This window comes from Falco cherrug, chromosome 6 (assembly GCF_023634085.1).
Source record: "Falco cherrug isolate bFalChe1 chromosome 6, bFalChe1.pri, whole genome shotgun sequence".
NCBI classification, from domain to species: domain Eukaryota; kingdom Metazoa; phylum Chordata; class Aves; order Falconiformes; family Falconidae; genus Falco; species Falco cherrug.
In genome coordinates this window covers 65,018,293-65,044,307 of record NC_073702.1, presented here as the reverse complement: position 1 = coordinate 65,044,307, position 26,015 = coordinate 65,018,293, and the positions used below count along the sequence as shown (strand labels likewise).

Below are 26,015 nucleotides of genomic sequence, written 5' to 3'. Positions count from 1 at the left end.
TCACTACCGACCACAGGCCGCGCTTCCCCGCGACCCCCGGGGGCGGGGCGGCGCGGCACGGCACGGCACGGCACGGCCCGACCCCGGGCGCTGCCCCAGCCCTGCCACCGCCCGCGCTCCCCGATCCCCACTCCCGCTCCCGGCGGGCGGGCGGACGGGCTGCAGCGGGCGTAGGCCAGAGGAACCGGCATATGCCTTGACAGGCGTCAGTGCCGTCCTATAGGAAGCAGGGAAGGGCGGGCCCGAGCGGCGGCCACCCAATGGCGAGCGCAATCCTACGTGATGCGGTTACCTGCGAGGTATAAAAGGGGCTGCGTGCGCACTAACCGCTCGCTTACACAGTATGGCCGGCGACATTAGCTAGCGCTCGCTCAACGCTCTTCTCTGTAACAGGGGAACACACGGACTACAAGGAACTGAACCGCATCGCCTGCCCGCCCGCACCCCCGCTCGGACTGTAATCTTCTCACACACGCTCACGCCGTATTTGCCGCCGCGCACTCCGGGTGGTTTTCGCTGGTTTAAAAAAAAAATCTTTTTTTTTTTTCTTCTGTAAATTAATATTAAACAAATTCCCTAGAAGGTGAAACGCGCCCGGACGGACTAGGACCCGGCGGCGGCAGCGCGGCCCGTGCAGCAGCGAACGGTAGCGGCCGGGGGCGGTAGTTTGGTTGTCGTTAATTTCTGTGGTTGTTGGTTGCCGAGTTGTCTCACCATGAAGGAGAACGGTGCACACTTCTTCGAAGGGACCGAGAAGCTGCTGGAGGTGTGGTTCGCCCGGCAGCAGCCCGCGCAGCAGGAGCCGCACCAGAGCAAGGGGTCCGGCGATCTTCGCACCATACCCAGGTCCGTTAACGGCCGGGGAGGCGGCGGGCGGGAGGGGCCGGTGGATGGCCGGCGCGCGCGGGGCCCGGGCGTGGTGGCGGCGGTGGCGGCGCTGGGTGGGAGGCGGCGGGCGAGAGTGCGGGCGGGGCGGGGGCCGGGGAATGGCCGTGCGCGGGCTGGCGGCAGCGCTGATGGGGGCTGGTTCCGGGGTGGCTCGGGAGAGCGGTTGGTGGCAACGGCCGCGCGCGGCGGGCAGGCGGCCTCCTTCCCCCCTCCCTCGGTGACAGCACTGGCCTCTCCCGTCAGCCGGCGCAGCGTCCCCGCACCCGCGGGAGGGCAGGGGGTGACCTTCCGTTGCCCTCCAGAGACCCCCCCGCCCTGTAAGGCTGCGGCGCCGGCCCGCGGAAGCAGGGAGCTTCCCCTGGTCCCGGGCGGGCGGGGTGGCGGGTGGCGGTGCCGGGGGGGCGGAAGCCATTCCGTGCCGCCACCGCGTGCAGCCCCGTGCGGTCCGTGCTGGCAACATGTGGTGGCGGGGGGAGCCGGGCGTGTGCCGCGCCGGCCGGGAGTGCCTGCGGCTGGAGGCGGCTGGTGGAGTGTCGCAGTGCCGCTGGCGGCCGGGGGCATGGCAGCGGCGCCCACCCCTCTGCACCAAGGCTCCGCGCACGCTGCGGCTGCCGGTGGCGGCTGGCCACGCTCGCGGGGGGAGCCGCGGTAAGTCCCTTCACGGCGGGGCTTCCTGACCCCGGCAGCCTCGGGATGGGAAGGCTCGGAGAACCTGCCCGTTGGGACCGGCTGTGCTGCGCTGCGGGGAGTGGGGCAATAGGAATCGCATCCCCGGTTCGTGAAGGACAGGGGAGATCCCTCTCGCTGTCGCGACGAGGATTGATGGTTCCGTCACATGGCCGGTTTCGCCGCCACCTCCGGTACCGTGTGGCTGGGCAGGCTCACACAGCGGCGCTCGGGGACGGCAGCGAGCGGTGCGCGGGAACCCACCCGGTGGCGAGGCGGGGAGGGGGGGTGTCCCTCCTCCCCCACAAGTGTGGCTGGAGCCACGATTTACACGTGAGTCTCTTGGCTCCGCTCCCAGCTCGCGCTGCCTCTTTTCTTTTTCTTTTTCTTTTTTTTTTTTCCTCCCCCCCACCCCCCACCCCATTGACAAGTTCAGGCCAATGAGCGCCGGGCGCCGCGGAGGGGTGGGCCCGCGCCTGTCACCCAATGGGCATGTGAGGAATGTGCTGGCGCTTCTTTCGCTGCCACCCGGGGCGGGAGGCGGGCGGGCCCGGGGCCTGCGCGGCCGCCTGCGCACACGTGTTCCGCGCCCGGGCCTCGCTGGGAGAGGGCAGCTCCCCTCCTGCCGCGGAGGTGTGCCTGCTCGCCCTTTGTTAGGCGGCACGGTAGCTGATGGCCACCTGCCGGCACGCCGGTCGTCTCTGAAACCTGCACGGGCAAGGCGGGTGTGAAATGTCTTTCCTGGAGATTACCAGTGCAGTATTTTATAGGGAGATGGTCTGGGAAGACTGGAATGCCCGAACTTGTGATTTGCAATAGTGGGTCCAACTGTACATCTCCAGAAAATTGTGTCCTGGCACAAGTGCCCTGGAAGTGTCGGGAAACGGTAGCTGTGAGCTTGAAGCACAAAGCAGGATCAGCTTATGGACCCAGGACTGTATATGGGTTGGTAAAGATGACAAGATTGATATGTAGGTGTAATCAGCCGACATAGTTGAGGCAAGCCTTTTTTTCAACTATACAGTGCAGATCTGAAGGTTATAGTTATGTTGGTAGTTAAATACCAGTATGATGAACTTTAACTTTTCAGAATGGTAGCTGGAGGATCCAGTGTTTTCAGAGTATCCAGATCTTTTTGTATCGCTGTTACCCAGTGGTCTTAGGTCAGGGAGGTTGTCATGATGTATTCAATGTTTGGAATATGTTAATAACGGTGGTGTTTCTGTTCAAAGGCATACTTAGCATATGCTATTAGTCTTTTCTTTTGGTGTTTCCTGTGTGTATATATTGGAAGAGTTAGCTATGCAAAGATCTGAATTGCCAATGGGCCGGTAAATGCCTTTCCTGAAGTAACAAGTAGCCCGTGCTGCGTGTGCATGTGTGTATATGTATACACCACTAGCTCATGGGTAGTGGAAGCTTTGTTTCTACCATGCCAGAAGTATTACAGAATGCATGTTTACCTTTGACCTGTTGGTGTAATGAGGTGGTTTGCTCATGAAAGTGTTTGACTTGAAGCTATTTGGCCCTTTTTGAATAATGTGCTTAACATGGAAATCATCAGATGCGGTTATACATTTCTTTGAGGTTTAATGGTGTAGCAGATACCTATACAAATTGATACCTTGTGGTAATATCCAGGCAATCCTGGAAGACTTATTGCAAATCCTAGTTGAGATATGTGCATGTGATCTGAGTTATGAGGCCACTTCAGGATTCCTGTTGTGTTTGACTTCAAATGGAAAGATTCCAAAAACACTTGACTGCTAATATGCTGGTGTTGGAATATACAGATCTAATTAAAAAAAGCATTCTGCAGATGTTTTCCTCACTGACACATTCATGGTCTCTGGTGTTCTGTTTGAGCTCAGATTTGTGTTTACAAAAGTGCAAACTTAATTCTTAAAACTGCTCAAAAGCATTTAATGCAGTTAAGGCAGGTACTGTGACAGTTCCTTTGTAAGGTTTAGATATGGCTGTAAAGTTTTAATAGAGTAGATAAAAACTGTTAACTGTTGAACATGTGGTCTTTAACACTTTTGAAGCTGAGCAAGCTTTGAAGGCCTTTGTGTTAATTGGCTCTTAAGACAAGATGCTAGTTGAAGCTTTGTACTTCTCCAGTAGGAAGCTGTGATGTGACTGAAAATTGCAGTTAACCTGTGTCCGGGAGTAATTATCAGTGTTGGTGTGTTGCTAGCATGAAATTAAGTATTATGAACATTCATTTTAGAAAATTGTTGGAATTAAATTATTACAGTTGATGGATGCAAATGAAACAGAATATATCCTATTATGCTAATTTTATAAAGGTAATGTAATAAACTAGTTTGTGTTGAACAGAATTTGAAATCAAAGCTGAAACTGTAGAACAACAGCTAAATTAGAATCAAGTTGCAAACCAGTTGAGCTTGCCTTTTGTATTGTAACACCTGCTTAGTAGTGAAATGTGAGCCATTCATCTACTGAATGACTAAGCCGGTGTTCAGAGCTAAAAATTTGCATGTTGCATGTGCTTGCTAGGGATTAGATGTTTTATAGTCTTTGCTGGAGATCACCAACAAAAAAAAATAGGAAAAAAGTTAGTCAACTAATGCAATTAAACTTTTTCCATTTTTTTCCTCCTATGGGCAAGCCTGCTTTCTAGAGAAGAATTCAGATAGGTCTGAAATAGTACAGAAGATACCTATACTTACTGTTCTAATACATTCAGTAAAGGTCCCAACTAAAAGATTCAAGTATTGAACATGGGCTTTACTTTGCTTTTAAGATTTGGGGGGGAACAGGTCTTGTGGTTGACATAATGGCAAGCATCTGAAGGTGCCTACCTTACTCGTATTCTAAAGTGTAATGAACATTTTTGTGGTCTTGAAATAATTTGCTTTAACTGTAGTACTTGTTCTCACTATGCTTTGTAAAGCGAACTTTATAAAAAATAGCCTTAAAGGATGTGTAAAATAAGGCAGGTTTGCTGCAAACATGATGCTGCCAGCCCTAGAGTTGTGATGAGTAGCATATTTGGTGTCCCCACAGTAAAATAAGCTGGTTATTCCTTCAGATGATGTGCAACTATGCATTTCACATCTCAAGGCTTATGATGTTGAATGTACAGGAGTTTGAAATGCGGGCTAATGATGCAAATATTAAACAAGTCTATCTCAAGCATTGAACCCTGAAGAAAGGTCTGAAATAAGCTTGTTTATGGACCTTTAATGTGCTTCCTACTCGTCTAAACCATGTGGGCAAGCAAGAAACTAGAGAAAAACCAGTGCTGTAGTAAGCAGTACAGGGTGAGCTGAGGTTCTCATCCTGTGCTACATGAAAATCTCTAAGCACCAATACAGTCATGCATCTGATGGGAGTCCTGTAAATACTTGTGTTGTGCTGCACCCTATAGCCTGACTCAACTCACTGCTGCAGTGCTGTTGCACCTCTACCCCTTCCCCCAGTCCTTAGGATTGTGGCAGTGTTACCTGACTGTTTTATCAAAACAGTGAAGGTACAGGGAGGCTGGTCAGTGAGCCCCATTCTACTCTTGCTCCTGCAGTGCTCTGGAACAACCGTGTAGAGTTCACAAACATTACTCTGTGTGGAGACTGGGGAGAAGGCAGGGTAGGCAGGACTGTGCCAGGATAGGGGCTTCTGTCACTTGGTACTTGCTGAGTGTTACATGGAGAAGAAGTGTAATCTGGAGAACTTTATGCAAGAATGCAGTCTTCCCTCTTCAGAAGTGGTATTCATAAACTGGATTTTAGCAAGTAAGTTCAAAATGACAGGTAAAATGTTTGCTTGTACCTCTGAACTGTAAAGAATGGCTTCACACAAAGGAAGCAAGCCCTTCTACACACTGTTCCTGGTTGTGATGCTGCTTGCAGGAAGTTAGTATGTGTTGAAAGCTTCTTGATATCTTCCTGCCTTACCACTGAAACTGCTAAAGAGTTTGATTAGTCACGTCCTGTCAAAGATCTGGTCACTTAGCGTGAGACTCGATCGAGCATCCGATTAAAAAAAAAAAAAAAAATACGTAGCTACTGGTATATTCCGAGAAGGGCTTTATTAGTGACTGTTGACTTGCCCAGGAGAAGAGGAAGATTTGAGGCTTACGGTAGATAATTGCTGCCTTACAGCGTGTTCCTTTTGGAGAAGGTTACACTCAGACTTGCCCTGAATGTTGCCTGTAAGTCTTGGTGAAGCCATGATGTACCTCTTTGGGGCTCATGTTTTCTTAAACACCTTGGGTGGCAGGTATGTGTTCTCCTTTGAGACGCTGAATAGCTTTGGATGTAAAGGATGGAGTTGCCAGTCCATGTATACTGTTGTAACTGCAATAATGATAAAGGCCTGCCCCGGGAGAAATATGCAACCTTTAAAGCACTGTCAGTGGCTATCTTTGTGCTGTTGCTGAAATATTTTGGTGTGATTTTCTTTAGTAGCTGGCTAAACACTTTCTAGGTAAGAAGTATTTTGTGAGGAGTACTGTTCAGGATCACTTTATGTGGCTGCAATTTTCTATTCCGGTGCCTGTCTTTAATTCAAGATTAAGTTCATGTCCCTGGAGAGTTTCTTAAGTTTAAGATAAGGGAGATGGCAGGCAGTCTTTCTGTATATCTATGTTGAGAGCATATAGAGGGTGTGTGGGGTTTGTGCACTCCACAGATACTGCTGAAGTAAAAATACCGAGTTGCCAGTACCTGAACTCAGGGTGTGAACATAGTTCAAGATAATCAATCTTAAACAGCAATTTATAAACCAAGTTAGAACTCTAATAAATAATTCACATGCAGCTGTCTGTAGAGAAATAGCCTGCTAGTAGATGCTTTAAAAAGCTTGTGATTTCTGTGTATTTGGTCTGTACTGTATCTGCCTGTTTCAGGATGCTTGAAACTACTGTTGCAGTGCTGCAGATACTCGTATTTCACCAGCTTTGGTGCCCCTCGGCTACATCTTGGTGTAGGCAGTTTAGACAAGACATAAGTTTGACCATACTGGATCATGGTATTGGCAGGAATGTACCTACTTAACTGTAGCTTGCTGATGAGGTAACTGTTGTATCTATTGGCTCCTAAAAAAAGCACCTGGTAGGTAACAGGTGAAGGAATAAAAGTGTTCTGCAGTTGAATGCTTGATTTTTAAAACAAGGTCTTACAGAAAGTACAAGATAAGGATTGTTACTACTTCACTGCAGACTTGTCGGCTCTTCTGTTTTAATGAAGAGCTGTGCAAGAGTATGTATACAGTTTAAGCTGTCTTTAGAAGTTCCATAGGGTGTATTTCTTAAGAGTTGCAGCCCCATTGCAAAACATCTCTTCCTCCCAGTGGTGGTGGTATTAGCAAGGTACAGTTACTGGGATGGTGAGATGGGATGCTTCTGGAGGCTGTTAATTGCCAGTAGGAACTGAGTTGTTGATGTAGTTCCCAGTCTCTAAATTCTTATTACCCCTTCCCAGTGGGCCTGAAGCAGCAGTGTTGTGCTACTGCTTGGGGTGCTTGACTCCTGTGTTAAGAACTTGGTTTACCCCTGAAGGTAAAGGCTCAGAACAGAGCAGTAACTTGCATTCAGAAATGTAGTTTTAATTGGCAAGGAAAACTTGATTCATTGCTTACTCTTTCAGAAGTAGGAAATAGAGGAGCAAATGTGATGGTCTGGAACTTGGTTGAGAACTGTTGACTGTTCATTTCATTACTCAGTGTAAGTGTACTTCCTGAAAATAAATTAAAATGCCTCTCAGTTCTGATAGGTTTACCATACTGACATAGCTGGGTGGCAGTTTGAATGGAAGTCACTTGCACTCTGGTAACAAGTCAGAGTTCATAAGGCACTAAACATTGCAGTATAGGAGTAGATTGCTAAACTTGGTATTTTCTTTTTGCACATTCTCCTAGTCAAGTATAGAACAAGTAGCTTTCTACCATTCAAACATGGACAGTTTTTCACACTTGCATAGATTTATTCTGTTTTTATTTGGTGTTCTCTGAGCATGTGTAACCATTTAAGATGGGCATGGTGCTTGCCCATTGGAGAAATGTAATTTTTCATTAGGTGGCAGTTACTTGAAATTTCAGAAACAGGAACTTACAGCTTTGGAGTGAAGTGGGCAATAAGCCTACGTAACAGCAAGGAGTTGGTCTCATGCTTTTTCAGTCTGGAGTTCCAATGGATGCATGTCTGCTACAGAACTTACTTGGCTACCAATGATTCTCATGCATCATATTCTAGTATGCTTGGCTTGAGTATAGGAAAGCTGTTTGCAAAGAGTTTGGGATTGTCCTGATACCTGGCTACAGGAAATAATTTAGGAAGTAGTTGTTTTATTGAGAACTGGTGTCTTGGTTTTTGCCTTTTCAGTTGGAGGCTTTACTTCCCAGGTAAAACTTCACTCAGTTATGAAATAATGTTTTCCAGTATTTCATGGTTACTGACTTGGAGGATTTTTACTTGCCAAAACCAAAATGGGATTAGCTGCAAAACATGTACTGATAACCACTGAAATACTTTTTTAAGGTGAATTTTTGTTTCCACAGTAAATGTGGGTGGACATTGCTTGACTCTAACTAGTAACACTTAAATAATTATACAGATTAAAGGAAGAAATGCAAGAACTAGACTTCTAGTGAACTCGGTCTGCTTGGTACAAAGTAGTCCCAGATGTTCCTCCTTAGCTGTGCTTTAAACAATGGAAAATGTCAAATACTAAGGTCATCTTGCTTAAATAGATTATATAGAGACTAAATCCAGCATGTTAGCAGCCTTTCTGTAGTTTTCTGTGCTACTTAAAAATGCATATAGATACAGGCCAGTATCTGTCCAAACCTTCTCCCCAATGTGGCAAAGTCTGATCCTGGATGTTGCAACCTTATGTCAGTCTGGTTTATGTATGCTTCTGGATCAAGCCTGACATCTTGTATATTTCTCAACATGTAGGTTTTTTTCCTTAGTGCTACTGTATTCAGATGAAATGGTGAACTTACCCTGTGTTCCTGTAAAGGTTGAATGCGTGAACACTTAGCATATGCTTAGCTACATTTCTGCAGTGGAATAGTGAAGAATTGAGCAAAGTTTTAACCTTCATTGTTAGACTGCTTGAACACCAAAATTGTTACATCTTCCTCTATGTGATTGAAAAGAAAATGAGCAGTTTTCCTGAAATGCCTGCACAGAACTGTACTACCAAAGAAAATTCTCACTTGTCTACGTAAAGTTGAGGTTTTGACTGTCTGACCAGGTAAGAAGCTTGTGAAGGCTGAGACCTATGCTCCCGTGAATCCTAAGATAGTTACATACCCTTTAATACTTAGACAAGTGCAAAATCAGATTTGTAGTAATGTGCAAATGGGGTTACTGCAGCTCAGCATCAGGCAGCGTAAGGGAATTTTACCTCTGCTTTCGTAAGTGCTGTGTCAGATGCTGGTTGTTTCTTTAATGGCAGACAAAATCAGTAGTGGTACCAGAGTGATTTGAACAAGTTAACACATTACCTGGTTCAATTTACAGGAAGAGTGTAATAGGATATTAGAGGGAAGATAGTAAGGCTGGCAAATTTGTGCAGGTGTGCTGTAGCTTCCAGAGAAAACTAAATCGTTCAGTCCCCTTCTCAGCAAAACTGTGATTGTCTAGGAGTGTTTAAAACATTATCTAAAATACAGGATACACAGTTATGCTCTCTGCATTTACCAGGTTTTTCAAAGATGAGCAGACACTTGCATTTTCATGTAAACCTGAGTATTGGGAACAGAGCTAAACCTAGTCAATGATGTAAGTTTAGAGCTGAATAGATGTGTGGGACTCTTATCTGAGCAGTAAAACAAACTTCTTTAATTTGACATGCAGATTTGAGTGGTCTGTGCTGTCATGTCTGTAGCTGCAGAAATGTATTTCATCAAGATTCACTAATGGTCAGTAGGGAAAACCTTGCTTTGATTTTTAAGTTTCCAGTTATATCAAAGAGTTCATAAACTTGTTCAGACGGGTACTTAATTATGAGGGACTTCAAGATACATAGGATTCTACTAATCTTGTTTTTAATAGCTTTAGTCTCATCTAAAAGGAGGCTATGGCATGTGTCTAAGTATATTCTGGTTGACTCCTGTATAAATACACTGCTTTAGTGTAATACATGCTTTAAAAGGGAAAATACTCAGTGTTTAATAGGAAAGATAGAGTGGAGTTTCAAGGAGGCATTCTCAGGTGAGAGAAATGAAGGCATTTATTTGCTGGGTGTTTGGAGGCAAAGGATGTCTCAGTGTTCTAGTTGCATGTACAACAGAATCTAAAAACTTCCAACTTTGCAAACCAGCCAGTTTTCTAAGCGGAGGGGTTGGTGGCTGCTGGAGTAGCCCTGCCGGTAGAGTTACAGTGAGTGCTCTGCCCTGACCTAGAGCTGTAGAGCTTTTGCAGTGTCAATAAAGGGAGAGAGGTCAGACTCCTGAGGATGGATTAGGCTGACAGTTACATAGGCAGCTGAGCCAATCTAATACCTTGCTTGGGGATGAAAAAATTGCTTTTTTCATGCCTCTGGCTGCAACTGGTTGTTCCAGCTCTACTGATGGGCAGGTTAGTTTTATGCTGGGTTAGTAAATTTCTTAGTTGGACAGATCTGAGCGCAAGAGCCAGCACAAACCTGCAGGTGGGGTATGTCGTGGGAAGGCAGGGATGGGAGAAGTAGAGCAGCTGGCAGTCTTGTGACTTTGCAGCTTGAGGAAGCTCTTTCTGCCTGCTCTAACAAATTTGACTGTGTTCTACTAATCTGGTGTAGACAAAAGACTGAAGTGACAATGAAAGTAAAGTCTGCCATTTCTTATGAGTGCTTGGAAGTTTTGGGGATTAATATAAGCTCTTTTTTTCTAGTTTCTTAATAAAATTCCTTGTAGGATGAGTAATGACAGTAAAGAATTGAAATGCTAGACTTTACCACTATACTGAAATCTAGCAGTGTATATGCAAATAGTTTAGTTAATTTTTTGTAAGTGTAATATTCCAAAGTACTTGTTACAAGTCTTCTGTATCTTCTAGAGGTAGAAGGAATCCTGCGATCCTGATTGAAAAATGAGGAATTCAGGTCATTGAGATGTATTAGTTTTTAGGACTGGTTTTCAATTAAATTATGAACTTGACTCTAATCTGGACAAATAAGACATGTTAACTTGCTGGTTTATTACTCTTGTAGTTGCCAGTAACTACTGTGACTGAAGCAAATAGAGAATCAACCTACATCATACCTTCAGTCATAATAAAATTTATATTGGTGCATGTGGGATGCAGGACTTAAGGTTATCTTCATCTGCCTAGTTAGAAGCTTTAGAAGCTTGGGGTTGCTGCTTGACAATTGTCCTCATGCAGAAGATTACACGAACAGATCTTGAGGAATGCTTAGCTATTAAGAGCTAAGAATTGGATATTACAGTATTGTGGGAGACGGTTCCTATATTAAAGTCTTCTCCTTTTGTGCGCTCAGATCCAGCAACTGAAGGCAAGAGCTATGGTCTTGTTTGGGCTGTACTTTTTACCCAGGGTTCCAGAAAGCTTCAGTTTAACATGTTGTTTGTGCTCTTCTATAATTTCTTCACAGGATTGAGTGGGACAAACTTCTGGAGAATGTGCATTGTTTGATCATAAGTGTGACAAAAACTGACAAGCAGGAAGCTTATGTACTCAGGTAAGCCACTAGCTTATTGTTTCAGTCTCCAGGAGGTCAAAAGTTCAAGCTGTTATCAGGGATCCACTTGGCTGAGATCTTGGTTTAGGATCCTGCTGTGGATCTGACTAAAACTTGCAGAGGTTTGCTAATTACAGTAATGCCATGTTTCTCTTCAGTAGTGGGAATGTCTGTCTTTGTAGTTATCAGTGTTTGCCTTTTTTCTTCAACTAAAATGATAAAGGAGCTGTGGTGTTTCTGCACCTGATCACAGATTTTTTTTCGGCAGTAAATGTCTCACCAGTTAAGAGGTTTAGGATTACTTCAGCAAAATAGTCCATGTAGGTGTCACTTCTAGATCAGTAAAAACTTTTATCAGTAGATCGGCTTTAACTCCAGTTAATGCAATCAAGTGGAACAACTTTCAGATGTCCTTAGCTTGGCTGCAAAAGTGCAGCTTCCCTGACATCTTGGAATTTTTGTTGCACAGCAGCTAGAAGGATGCTACTTTTGCCATGGTTTTCATCTTGCAAAATAGTTTCCTGCTTTTTCTACATGAACTTTATAGACACATTGACATTCTCTGCCTTACTTCAGATTACAAAACCTGAAGCATTTGTGCTCTTAAAGGCTGCCTTGAGGGCAAGGTTGGGCTAAGAGCAAGCTAGTCAAAAGGTGCTGAAGTCTTGTTTCCATGAGCTTAGTATATGTAAAACAAAATCCTGAAGAGAATTTAACTAGTTACAACTATACTGGATGAAGTCTAACCTTGACTTTGAATTCTTAAACAGCATTCCAGACAGAGTGAGTGAATTAAGTTAGACTTTTATTCTCATTATTCAGTTACTTGGTGAGAAGATACTTGTGATGCATGTTTGAAGTGTTCTGGATGTAGTATCCATGCTTTTCTCCAGTTCAGTGGGATTGTAGTTAAGTATCTGACTTCACAGTTTATGTATAGTTAATTTCTGCATCTTGTGTAAGGCATAGTGTATAGCTGTGTGTGTACTCTCCTCATGAGGCTTCCTGTTCCTGTGGACAGGTGCTGATTTACCACTTCCTAGTAGCCAGTTTTCCTAGAATATACACCCAGCCAATTTAGCTAAAGCTTTTGCCTTTTTTGAGTTCACTTTCTCATAGAGTTCATTTCAGCTGAGAGTCAGATTTCAAGTTTGACCCTGTCCTGTGTCTGGGTTAAGAAATTGTATGTCTATGTTGTATACCCACTTCACAGCATCTTTGTATTTCTCTAAGACTGAGGATATGTAATGCATGTAGTACCTCTTTCTCTGTAGCGTGGTAGCTGTGTAATATCATGCTTCCAGCAGATATTTGGTTTGGGAGGTCATAACAGCTCTCAAATGTTAACTGAAACTTACTGGTTTTGACCCATTTGCCAAGCATGTTTATGTATCATATGCTGGATGTTAACTCACAGTAATGCCGTTTGGTTGGGATAAGAACCAAGATCTAACAGTTATGTTCTGGCTTGTTTCATATAAAGCACTTACTATATTTTTAACACTTTTTTTTTTCAGTGAGAGTAGCATGTTTGTCTCCAAGAGACGTTTCATTTTGAAGACGTGTGGTACCACCCTCTTACTGCAAGCACTGGTTCCCCTGTTGGAGCTTGCTAGGGAGTACAGTGGGTTTGACTCAATTCAGGTAAGATGTCAAAAATTCTCTATCTTCCTTAGAACGTACAAAAAGCTTTTTACTGATACTTCAAACTCACTGATTTTATTAAATATTCTGAAACATCTTTTCTATTTACATAAACTTCCCGTAATGGGAAAACTGTAATACAAGATACCTTGCTCTGCTGTAGGAGTTAGCCTTCTATTTGCCTCTTAAAGGATGCCAACTTGAAAGTGCTTTTGTCTTGAGTTAAGGTTCTTGAAGGGTGAAAGACCTTCATGCCTATGTTGTCAGTGCTGAAGTCACTGATATTTTCTTGTGGAAAACAAATTTGAAGTGAGCTGTATCCTGTAGCTTACAAATTAAGATAAGAATAACCATATGCCTCTGAAATGGAAGTACAGGTAGCAGTGACTTGACAATGGCAACTTGGGTCCTGTGAAAGCCTATAATAATACTTCCATTTATCTAGATTTTTTTTTTTGATTCAAGGTGGATGGATATATCCAATATCTAAGATGCACCTTTTTTTTTTTCAGAGCTTCTTTTATTCACGTAAGAATTTCATGAAGCCTTCCCACCAGGAGTACCCACATAGGAATTTCCAGGAAGAAGTAGAGTTTCTTAATGAAATTTTCCCAAGTAAGTTCATGAACTTAAACAAAGTTGCATAGCTTCTGTGAAGCATTGATGTGAAGTGAGAAGGGACAAGCAGTACAGTACAGACAGGCACAGGCTGCCAGGCCGTTCATTCAGCAGTCTTTGCAGTTCTGCAGCCAGCACAAGCTCTTGACTGTGTAAAAACCAAAAGCTACAGATACTTACCTTGATTTCTGACACTGATTTAAAATTTAATTTTGGCAAGTCATACTTTAGCACCTTGTCTTAACTGTGGTCATCTTCAGACTTACAAACGGAGTGTAGTAAGTCAGTCTGCAGAATCCAGCTCTTAACCCCAAAAGCCTCATTAGAAAGGTAGAATAGTAATTTAAGGTAACTAACACACTGAACATAAGCGTTCTTGGGAAAGTCCCTCCACTAAAGATCTATTTTAAGCATTTCAAAGTCTAAAACTTACAAGAATAACATTGAACTTTTAACGGCTGGCAGAAAAGTTTTTTGAAGGAGCATGAAGCTGTAGTACTTACCCAAGTTATTTGAAAATAAAGGCTAATCATTAATTTATTAAGTAGATGCTTAAGCGTACCAGGGCTTCTGTCCGTGCATAGGTAAAGCTGTAATCTGAATTGCTTGTTAGTAGGCTCTGAACTGGAGTGTCTAGTCCACAGACTGAAGGAGCTGGTTTTTCTGATTATTTGTTTTACATTCCTGAAGTTAAATGTGTGGTTATTTGATACAGATGCTGATTTGTATCAGTGAACCTTTTAGTATTCTTTGAAAGACTTCTGCTATTGTAAAATTATAGGATGAAGCTAATTTTTTACATTAACTGGAGACTTTCTGTGTTGTCTAGATGGAGCAGCTTATTGCATGGGGCGTATGAATTCTGATTGCTGGTATGTATGTGAAGACTTAGAAGTCTTTGGGGCTTGCAGTAGAACTGAACTTGGTGCTACTAATATTTATTACTTATATTATTTATATCTTATATAGGTACCTGTACACCCTGGATTTCCCAGAGAGTCGGATATCCAATCAGCCTGATCAGACACTGGAAATTCTGATGAGTGAGCTTGACCCAGTAGTTATGGACCAGTTCTACATGAAAGATGGTGTTACTGCAAATGATGTCACTCGTGTATGTTTGCTTGAGAACTAAGCATTCTGGGGAATGGTGGAAATTGGGCAACAAAATTCTTCACTCTACCTCTTAATACAACAAGGTTTATTTTGTGGTAGGAAAGATCTCATAGAAAATGTCAAGTTAATGTTTGGGGGGTAAAATGGATTTCACTCCAGAATGTTTTCAGGAATGTAACTTCACATTTTCAGTGCTCCTGCTTTAATCTGTTGAAAGGAGCAGTTTGCATTGTTTTGAGTGATTGGAAGCTTATCTTCTGAAAATTTGAGGAATAGGAAAAAACCCACAATTCAGAAACTTCCAATAAAGGATGGAGATTGTGAGGAGTAAGACTTACAGTGAAGATAATGAATGCCAAGGGAATCTAGGTACCAAAATTAAGGTTAAATCACAGAGCCATTTGGATAGTTGGGAGGGGTGGGGGTGAGATTTAATGTGTAAGTATAACTTGATGGTTTTGCCTCCTTTTTACAAATGGGGAAGTCCTGTGACATGACCATGTTTCTCTGGCAAGTACAGTGACTTCATCTGGCTTGATTAGCATACTGTATTTGCTATTGAGATTTGACTGTAGCTCAAGTACCATGTGGGAAATGAGAGTGCTTGGGATTGCACTTCATTCTTGAGTACAAAGAAGTGTATTCTCACTTGAGTAAATGTAAACAGCCTTCACTTTGTAGATACTGGTTGAACAGGAGCTCTGTTGTACATTTTGCTTGCAGAAAAAAATTGTTTTAGATTTTTAGCTGTTCCTTTGTCTTGGAGGTATGCAACTCGGTTCTGTAAGAGGTGGTGTATCTACATGGCAACTTAGTGCTTAGTGACTGCATAAGTGAGAGGTTGCAAAAGCGAGCTCATCTACAGTGGTACAGATTATCAAACTGACTTATTATAGGGATAATTTTGGTGTTCTGTCACCTAAATTGGTGTTCATTCTGCCAGAGTTAAATGTAAACAAGTGTAAGGATGCATGATAAGCTGAGTGGTGTAATTTTAACTTTCTATTTTAATTTCAGATGAGTGGAATTCGTGACCTGATACCAGGTTCTGTTATTGATGCTACAATGTTCAATCCTTGTGGGTATTCAATGAATGGGATGAAATCGGATGTAAGTTCTACACTTACTGATAATTAATGTTAAAATAAAATAGTAATTATTTGGTGGTAGTAATAAGCTTAATTTTTTTCAGGGAACTTACTGGACTATTCACATCACTCCAGAACCAGAGTTTTCTTATGTTAGTTTTGAAACAAACATAAGTCAGACCTCTTATGATGACCTGATTAGAAAAGTTGTAGAGGTTTTCAAGCCAGGAAAATTTGTGACAACCCTCTTTGTTAATCAGGTGAGTTTTCCTTCATTAGCTTGTTAGCCTCTGAAATGCATATAGATGCAAACAAAAGCAAGGCTAGAATTTGTTTACTGGAGCATTAGTTTCCTGACTGCCTCTTGTTTGGATGGTAGTTGCTTTGGAAGTAAAATATTCCTCAGTATTACCTTGGCTTGTACTAAATCTTGATCTCCAGAAAACTTAGGAAATACTGTGGTAAGGCAGCCCAGTCTCAGTATTCTAACGGCTTCCTCTGCACTGCAGTGTAGGCATAACTTGCTTTTGCATTTTTCTGGATTTGGCTGCAGCTGTTAGTTGAAGTGCTGCGGTTAATGGTGGTGCTGCCAGCAAATCATAGAATGGTTTAAGTTGGAAGGGACCTTTTAAAAGGTCATCTAGTCCAGCCCCCCTGCAATGAGCGGGGCACATCCTCACTTAGGTCAGTTTGCTTAGAGCCCTGTCCAACCTGACCATGAATGTTTCATGGATGGGGCATGTACCACCTCTGGGGAACCTGTTCCAGTGTTTGATCACCCTTGTTGTAAGAAAAAAAAACACCAAAACTTCCTTCTATCCAGCCTGAATGTACCCTCTTTTAGTTTAAAACAATTACCTCTCTTCCTATTGCAACAGACCCTGCTAAAAAGTTTGTCCTCATCTTTCTTATAGGCCCCCTTTAAGTATTGAAAGGCTGCAGTAAGGTCTCCCTGGGAGCCTTCTCCAGGCTGAACAGCCCTCAGACTTGCCAGCCTGTCCTCATAGGAAAGGTGCTCAGTCACCCATAATGTTGCATAGAAAAGCAGTACTGTACATAGGGAGCAGAATTGTTGCTTGGGATTGAAACTTCCTGCAGCACTGTCAGGCATGGGTTTGAAGCATGTTGGTAACAGTATCACAAGAACCACACATAAGTATTGTGCTACTCCATCTCTAAATGCTGATTTTAAAAATAACTTTCACTTTTTTGTTTTCTAGAGCTCTAAATGTCGTACAGTGTTTTCTTCTGCCCAGAAGATAGAAGGGTTTAAACGTCTTGACCACCAGATTGCCCAATTCAGTGATTATAATTTTGTATTTACCAGTTTTACAAAAAATCGCCAGCAACAGCACAGTTGATTAAGCATGAAGAAAAAACGCAAAAAGAAATGCCATATAGAAGGTGGTGGTTGCTTTTTAGTTAATGATTCAGGGGGCCATGCTTTCCACTCCCACCACCTTATAGTTGTGGAAAGCCCTAGGTGTAATCATAGTATAACCATTTTGAATTGTATGCATTATTATATCAAGGAGTTAGATATCTTGCATGAATGCTCTCTTCTGTGTTTAGGTACTCTATGCCACTCTTGCTGTGAAATTGAAGTGCATGTAGAAAAATCTTACTGTATGAAACTTTACAACACTTGTAAAAATGATTCCGGTAGAATTACACACAGTATAGTTTTTCTCCAGGTATCACCAAAAATTCCCCACAGACAGGGCTTTCGTCCTCATTAGACTTGAGCCCTCAACCTACTTGCTGGGGACAGTTCTCTTTTTAAATTGTTGCTCGTTTTTTCATCTATGTTGTGATTTCAGTCTAAAACAGTTTCTGACAGACTTTTATGATTTCTAATGAAAACATTTCTAATTAACACTTTCATGTTTGGAGAAAGTTCTTACAACAGTTACAAATTATTTTGCTACTACAGGTGGTGGTTGATTTATTTTTAAATCAGACTGACGTTTCATGCTCTAATAAATCTTATAGGAATTTGCTCAGTTATACTGTAGGACTGGGCTAATGCATTGGTCTTTCACCTCTAGAAACTTTGGTATTGGTACTAACAGGTTAAGTTTCATCTTGCCTTAGTGCTCATTTATCTGTTGGCATCCCTAAGCTGTCACAGTGCTACACAATGGCAGAACTTGAAGAAGGTCGAAGACTTGACAGGGAAGAGCTGAGTCAGGATGCAAGTGCTTTGGCATAGGTATGTGACAGCCTTGCAAAGTGCAAGTCCATATTAGCACCAAACATCTTCCTAATCACCAATTATGTCAGACGAAGAAGCTGGTGCTCTGGAGCACTGGCAGGTAGATCTAGTGAAGGAGTGGAATTTGCCAGTCTGGGTGTGATTGGTTTGGATTACTCTCAGTAAAACCGATGACCTACCACTTCTTAACTGTAAAGAATGCTTCTAAATTGATCCAGTGTCGCTTCATTTTGTTGTTCCAAGCAAAGTTAATGCCTCTATCTTGTGACAGTCCTGTGACATTGTTGTGCATGTGACTTATGTTGTATTTGAGTGTTGTGACTTCATCTGTTTTTTCCTCCTAATTACTAAGGTGGTTCCTCTTACTGTGACTTGAGGGCATTAAGTGAAGGCATAGAACAAGAACTGTCTGGGACACCTGGGCAGAAGTGAAGTAGAATGCTATTCACAGAGCATGAATAAGTGTGTTAATCAAAGTCGCTTTAATGGGTATTGACTAAAATGCAGGCTTTACAGAGCTGGCACACTTTCCGCTATGTTTGCAAATACTGGGGTTCTAACAGCTGTGAGACCAGCATGTTAACTAGAAAATTGAGATTATCTTCCCCCCTCCTTTGTCCTTGCAATGTTTTGACTTACTGGTTTGACGCAGTGTTTTTTTGTTCCTTCCGTATTTATAAATGAAGCACTTTTTCAGTGCTTCTAAACTAAAGTCTGCTTGGTTAGAAATCAAGTGGTTGCAACACTTTGATTTTTTTTGTTTTTTTCTTTTAAGCATATTGTTGATGTTCTTTACCAGTGTTACCAATTACATGCTGTAAATGGCACTAATGCTTTTTGGTGTTAATATTGAGGACCAATATTCCAGTGGGGTTTTTTTGTGCTTAAACATTGTCCCAGCTGACGTGATGTTTGTTGGCTTGAGGTCCTTAAAGTAGACTGAAGATCCCTTTTCAAGTAATACTGAAATACACATCTTACAAACAGAAGCATAAGCCTTGGCTATAAAAATGAAAGGTGTTGAATGGATTACTGAACTATCTAGGGTGATCAGGATGGGGGGGAGTATGGTGTTTATAATAACTTCTGTGGTGTTAGACTTTGATCATTTAAAAATATCTGTACCACAACTTAATGCTTCAATAAAAGTTCGCTTAAATTGTTTGTAGTGATGATGCAGCAATTCTACCCTTCATGCTTTTGGTACCAGCTGGTTTACTTCTGAAATCTACTTTGTCCTTGTAGGGGGTCCATCTCAACTGTTAATGTGTTGCTAGTTTAAAATGAGACGGCATGTTAAAGGAAGAAAAATGAAAATAATAGCTGTTCTTAACAGCTAACAATCAGAGATTTGCTGTCATCTTAACTTGTATTTTTATTTCAATAATTTCAAATATTTCCCTGAATTAAAACAATTCCTACTTCTTCTGCTCCTAGCATACATTTATGCTACTTAAGCTTAGACTGAGGCTTCAGGGTGAAGTTTGTCTCTTAAGATAAAGTAGGCATGTACCTAATCTGGATAGTGAACTAGACCAAAAATTAGTGGCTAGGAATGTCAGTGCTAAGTGGATGCCAACATAATTGTAACCAACATAATTGGAACTTCCACAATTCCATGTGATCAGTCCTACAGGAATAATGGCTGCAGTTTCACCATACCTCCAAAGCCCTAGTAATAATGGTGATGTCACCAAAGTAGGAAAAACTTGTGTTTAGTGTTGAAGGCCTAATACCTTTAAATCATACATGTCTACATAAAGGTGTTGTTAGTCACCCAGAACCTATTATGTGATGCTAGACCCTTCCGATTGTGTTTTGGATATTAAATAGGATCTTTCAGTTACGTGAAGTACTTCAACACTGAAAACACCAGAGTCTTCCATGAAAAGAAGAAATTTCAGCTTACAGCATCAAGAGATCCTGTCTGACAATCTTGGATATGACAAGTTAGCAGTAACCTACCTCTGAAGAACTGCTTTCTAGACTGACCTCCACAAAACTGAAGATTCATCTTAATCTTCTATTTTAACCCAGTTTGCCTGAAGTTAGCAGGTTTCTTGTAAGATTACTTGTCATCTTCACGCTTTTCACCTCAGGAGTATTCGTCAGTAACACTCCTTTACACTAGCCCTTCTCTTGCAAATGGTGCTGATACCATCTAATTTCTCATGTCAGTATCTACATAATTCTATCAATTATAGCAAGAGAAATGCAAAGCTTGCTGTAATCATCAGCTGTGTTAAATATTTTTTTCATAAACTTGTGAAGGAAATGTAACTGTCTGCAGGTTCACATGTCCACTTAATTTCTGTGAATAAATCAGTGGAAGTAACTGCTGTAAAGGGGTAGGAAGGGCTTTTTCCGGATGGGATTAATCTGACAGTAGATCCAGTCTTGTAGGTGTTTGAGGTCCAGCTTTAATAGTCTGTATTTTGATGCCATCTGTAGTACAGGGAGCACATCTCACTCCACAAGCTTTACTGCTATCAACAAAGACCTGTGCTGACTGAGAGGAGACTGTCTTGGTGAAAAGACTGAGTTTCAGGAGAATGCACTGAATGTATCAGGGTTGTGTTGTTTGGGTTTTTTTGGTTTTTTTTTCCTGTGGTGCTGGGTCACCTGTTCGGTTTAGCAGTTCTAAAACTGAATTCTGGTTTATCCCTGTATGCCTAGGAAAGGTTTTCTGTTTCCCCTTGGTAGCCTGGTCTGTTTTGTGGACTTGCTGCATTTGAGATCAGTCTGGAGTGATGAGTGCTGGGGGTCACAGTGTCCCATGAAAAGGATGAGCTTCAAAACTAAGAAAAGCAATTGAAAGTCTGAGGAATGAAGATAATACTGGTTGTTGCAAAGCTGAAGGGTCTTAGACTATGTGGGGATGGAGGAGTATGGGCATACTGCAGATAGCATTTATCAGTCTGGGCAAAGAGGGCAAGGCAGTTCTTTGTGTCTGCCTGCTGTAATCTCAACACAGGGTTGGGATAGTGTTGCTGCCACCAGTGCTGGTTTTGAGCCATTTCAGTGGGCCTTAAAAGCCACTGGGTGTCAGTCCTAGGCCTTCGCTGTAGTATGTTTATGCCAGAGAGATGAATCTGCCCTGGTACCCTGGTCAGAGTGCAGGATGGCTCTAGGAGCAGTACTGGCTGTCAGTCTGGCTGCTTTGGTAGTGCAGGTTTATGTGTTGGCAGGAAAATGTTGAAGGTTCACAGCTGGGCTGGTATAAACTCTGATTTCCCTAGTGATAATCCTACAAGCAATGGCTCCAGTACCTGAAGGCGCAAGGCTTGGAAACAATGCTGAGGATGTGCTCCAGAAGTGGGGAGTTCTCCCAGGCTGTACAGCCAAAACTACGTTAGAGGTGGAGGGAAATGGCTTCCAAACACATAATGTGTAGTTTCAAGCCTGTTGAAGTGTTAAAGCAGAGCCTGTGGCCAGAGCCTAGAAAGAACAGGGTAGTTCAGTGCTGACCTTAAAAGCCCCCATGTGACCACAGTGGTGACAATTAAGTAGAAAAGTTAATGAACTGAAATACTGCTCGGACTCAGCTATATGGAGCTAAGCAGACAGGATGCACATGTAAAGGAATGCAAAGAATCACCTCAGTGTTCTTAAATACACTCAAAAAACTCTCCCAATTTCAAATGCTTGCACAGCCACGCTGTGAATGTACCTACAGACAAGCACTTGGAAGGGAATGCTACAGAGACAGGCATTTCCTGACAGTGTGTTCAATTTTACTTTCAATTAAGTGTTTAACTTCAGGTTAAGTTACACTTGTGCTTTTTTGTCCTGCTTCATTTCATACTGTGAAATTGCTGGTGGCGTACTCCATGGGGTGTTCTGCACATGGCTTATGGTTCAGGCAGGCCTCTACTGTTTGGGGGAGATTGGATTGGGGTAGAAAATGCTGCTTTAGACTTCATGCCCACAAGGAAGCACTGTTGGAAACCTAGCCAAATTTCAAGTTAACTGTTGAATTTCTCTTCCATTTCTTGTTATATACTGTACTAACAATACCAGAGCTGCTGTAGTATTCAATAATAAAATGAAGCAGGCCCTAGAGAGTCTTGCATTTGCAGCTGCCTGAGAGTCATATCTTGATACAGAGAATGCAGAATTTGTAACGTGCTTAGTTCAGCCTTTGGCAACTGCTGTTGATTTTAAATTATACATATACACAAGTGCAACATGTGAAGTCACATTTAGGAGTAAATTCAGACATACAAATACCATAATCTCAGCATTTTTCATTACTGGATTATCCAGAACATGAAACAACATTTTTGCAGTTGCATAGTTCCTAATGTGCATGCTTTACCTAATCCCTAACTTTAAATTAGGTAATTTATAGCATTCTTGTATTTTCCCCACATAGCTTTGTCTAGATTATATTGATCCTTTTTCTCCCTTGCTCTAAATTTGTCTTAAAATGCTAAGACTTTAGCATACACTGCATCTGCTCATTTGAAGACATGTACCTGAGTTAACAGCTTTTTAAGTAACTGCCAGTGCAAGGTTTCTGGTGCTTGATGCAAACCCAGAAAAAATCCAGTTAACCCTGAGAGAAGTCAAACTGGATCCTTGGTGACTTTCCAGACTTGCTAAGTGGGGAGCAACATGTACTAAGGCTTGATAGCCATCTTAAATGCAACCCAAGATGCAAAAAGTGCGACTTTCTTCCTCCCCTCCTACCATGCTATCAGCTAAATTGTGTTTTGCTTGCTTTTGAAAGAAACTTAATCACAGAAAATGGGAGTTAAAGTGCAACTGTCAGATTATCTGCAATATGTAACCTAATATTGGCTGACTTGTGATGTTTAGTTTTACATTTCTTTAGCAACATTTGAAGATTTATATACTTGGAAAACAAACAAAAAAACCACCATCCCAACCACTGATCTATGATATGCCAAGTATTTGAGTTCAGAAAGCCTAAATTAGAAATCCATCTGATCTTCAAAATATTCTGTACTACCCATGTTGCTTGATTAACTGTCACATGCAATGTAACAGACTCAAGTATCACCTGTTAAATATATTTTGTGTAAATATGTGGTTGCTGGCGCATCAATTACTGTGAACTTGTAAGCAGTGGTATGGGTTAGTTAAGGCAGTGTTTTTACTAGGGTAGTGAGAAGATTGCTTTGACGCAAAACCGTAAGGCATATGCACAACAGACAAACCACATCCACAGACATACTATGCTTTCTGATTTTCTGCATCCATTTGAGCAGAAGCAACAGCTCATTGAACAGGCTGCTCACCAGGAGCCCCATAGTGCTGGACCTTCTGAGGGCCTCACTGGCCAAAAATGAGTCCGTTCTTGAAGGTGAATTTACAAAAGCAGCTACTTCCCATTTATGGCTTCTTAAATGGTTTGCTCCAGAGTAAAGCTTTATCTATGCATATGGTGTTTGTTCTCAGTGATCTGGTTTACAATATTTGATTTGGATGTTGCCAGTGAAAAATGGCAAGGTACGTGAGCTGCTGGGAGCCTGCTTATACAACGTGCCTACTTAGAAAAACAAGACACAGCAGACTGAAAAAAATTCAAATTCCAGCTGTACCCAAACATTAGGAAAATACTGCTGCTGTCAATTTGCTGTTCAGTTTCTTGTGCTCTTGAGAACAAGCACGTGGAGGTAGAAAACAACGTAATACTCCTTCCAAACCACTTTTATAATAGATAATTAAATGCTAGTTAATTCCACGATCGGAACTTGCAGACAGCTATGTGTAAACTTCATGAAGCCAAGCCCTGTTCTCTCTCTTAAACAGATGCCTTTCTGATTATTAACACTGGCAAAAAATTAGACATGTATTTTGCAAAACCTCTTTTGAAAAGTTGAATTTAAGAGTCTCTGGTAGCTTGAGTACTCCATGAAACCATGTACTCATTTAACTCATACTGCTGTTGATTAAAATGGAAGGGATGGAGCACTGAGCAGTGAACTGTAATATTTACTCCTGTAAATTCAGTCCCAGGGAACTCAGTGGAATGACTTGTATGGGAGCATGTTCCATAATGGAATTGTAATTAAGTGCTACAGTCCTCAAGAACATCTTTAAAATTTAATATTGCTGTCAAAAGTAATGGTGCATTTTGAGTAAGATGATCCTTAGCAGCCATAATTCAGAAATGGAAGTGGACTTTAAAACAAATTTCCCTAAAAATAAACAGCTTTTTAAGTTTGAGAGTGAATAAACTGATAGCTTAACTGTTGTATCTGCTTTGCCACTTAAATGTCTATTGAATCATAGAACGGACTATGTCTAGCTGGGAGGGACCCATAAGGATCATCAAGTCCAACTCCAAACTATTGAGCCACTAACACAACTGTTACAGACTACATAGCTTTTAGCAGTTGTGTATTGTATCTCCTCTTTCTGAGAGCATTTTTTGTATTTGGTTAGAATGTGATTGTGTTCTTGTTTCACAATTAAAAGGAAATTATTGTGCGAATGAGTCACTGTAGGATTGCTGCTTTGTAACTGCAGGTGTATTGATACCTGCCTCTGCATTAGAAAGGTGCAAAGTTCTGGTTTGATTTGCAGAGTAGCCATAGAAATGGGAAGTTCTGACTCCACCGGTCTAATTCCCATCTGTTACATTTCATGGTCTTACTTTATGGGCGAAAGTAAGGATTTGGTACTTGTTTAACAGTGTTCAAAATTCTGCACCAACAAAGCTATAAAAAGACTAGAAAACCAGCACAGGATTGAACAGAGTTGTTCTTTGCAGTTACAGGGCTAAATTCCAGCCCTTGTAATGGAACAAGACAAAATGTTCCAAGTCCATTTTTCTTGCTCATAAACTTGGAGCAATGTGGTGCCACCTCATCTGCTTCTTCCAGAAGAGGCATTGGCCTCCTGTGCCTGCCAGAGGTTATTCTTCAAACAGATGGTGTGACGGCTCCATCAGCATACCAGCCACAGTAGGTCTACAGCCATCTCCAGTCCCTCAATTCGGACTCCTTTCTTTCAAAGAGGAGCTTACTGTGCATCTGTCAGCTTCACCAGACTTACCTTTAACAGCAGATGATCTTAAGGGTTAGAAAATGTTTAGCCAAACACAAGGTCAGATTAGCAATTACAAAGTTCCAATCCAGGCTATAAAAAGGTAGATAAAATGACTCGGCTGCAAGATCGCTTCTTAGCTGCTCTGGTATCCCGCAGCCAGGACCCGTGACAGCCTAGGCAGCAGTAATACACATTTTCCACGCTGTTTCAGGATGAAACTTAAAACTAACCAGAGGACCTAAGCCCTTGAGCTGTTCTTCTCCAATAGTAACCCCCTCCAGACTTGCTGCCCTCTCTTCGTTAAAGGTGGCTGCCTCCTGTTTTTCTTCCATGGTGCTGTTCTAAAGCGAAGATAGTGCTGCTGCATTATCTGAGAGGGAAGAATATGCTGTCATTCAATTATTGCAGCATTCCCAGTACTGATACAATGTGCTGCAGTGCATGTATGGTAAGGAGTACTCATTGTATGTTCCTTCGCTTCGACTTTGAGATTTGTGTTCTTTGTATGCTGCATATTGCCTAAAACCACATTATTAGCTGGGTTATAGATCGGCTGCTCTGTCCAAACCATCTCTCATAGCCTAAACTTGCCAGTTTTAAGAGTTCTTACACGGTTTTTACACATTCAGCTAGTGCAGAAGTTGGGGTTTTTTTTCTCATTTGAAGATCTAACATTTTATAGCTTCTAATGCTCAAACTCTGTCTAGAGTGAAACCCCAATATAAAACAGTGTTGATAAGAGTTGCTGACTTAAATTGAGACCTAATTTATTTATTCCTCCAAACTGTTGTGAAATACAGTACTATGGGATGGACACATACACCCCCCAGAAAAGCAAGATAATTACTCATTCCCATTACAGAAGGTATATTTTTACCTAGTGTGCTGTAGTGAAAGCTGGTATATATAAGAACAAGACAAAGCTACAAAGGCTTCAGGGTGTAATTGCTGAAGCTACAGTACCTACAGCTGAAGAATACTGAGCATGAAGCTGTGACAGGACTCATGATAACAGTAAAGCAAACAAACAGGCAGCCATTGCCATTGTCTGTACTCCTCTGTGCTTTTAATGTTAGTATATAACTTGTTCAGCTGTGCTTTCATTGTTTT

General features: G+C 42.1%; 1 protein-coding gene across 2 annotated transcripts; it reads left to right on the top strand.

Annotated features, from left to right (window-relative positions):
* The first annotated feature begins 325 nt into the window (after positions 1 to 325).
* Positions 326 to 19,049, top strand: AMD1 (adenosylmethionine decarboxylase 1). Of its 2 annotated transcripts, none has more exons than XM_005445711.4 (9): positions 326 to 846; positions 11,118 to 11,204; positions 12,722 to 12,848; positions 13,361 to 13,463; positions 14,296 to 14,338; positions 14,436 to 14,580; positions 15,600 to 15,692; positions 15,775 to 15,930; positions 16,891 to 19,049. In XM_005445711.4, the coding sequence occupies exons 1-9, from the start codon at positions 716 to 718 to the stop codon at positions 17,029 to 17,031; spliced, it is 1,026 nt and encodes a 341-aa protein (XP_005445768.1). In that variant the 5' UTR covers positions 326 to 715; the 3' UTR covers positions 17,032 to 19,049. The 2 variants fall into 2 exon arrangements, with proteins under 2 accessions (XP_005445768.1, XP_055569677.1); XM_055713702.1 differs by lacking the exon at positions 326 to 846 and adding an exon at positions 7,212 to 8,774.
* The last annotated feature ends 6,966 nt before the right edge of the window (positions 19,050 to 26,015 follow it).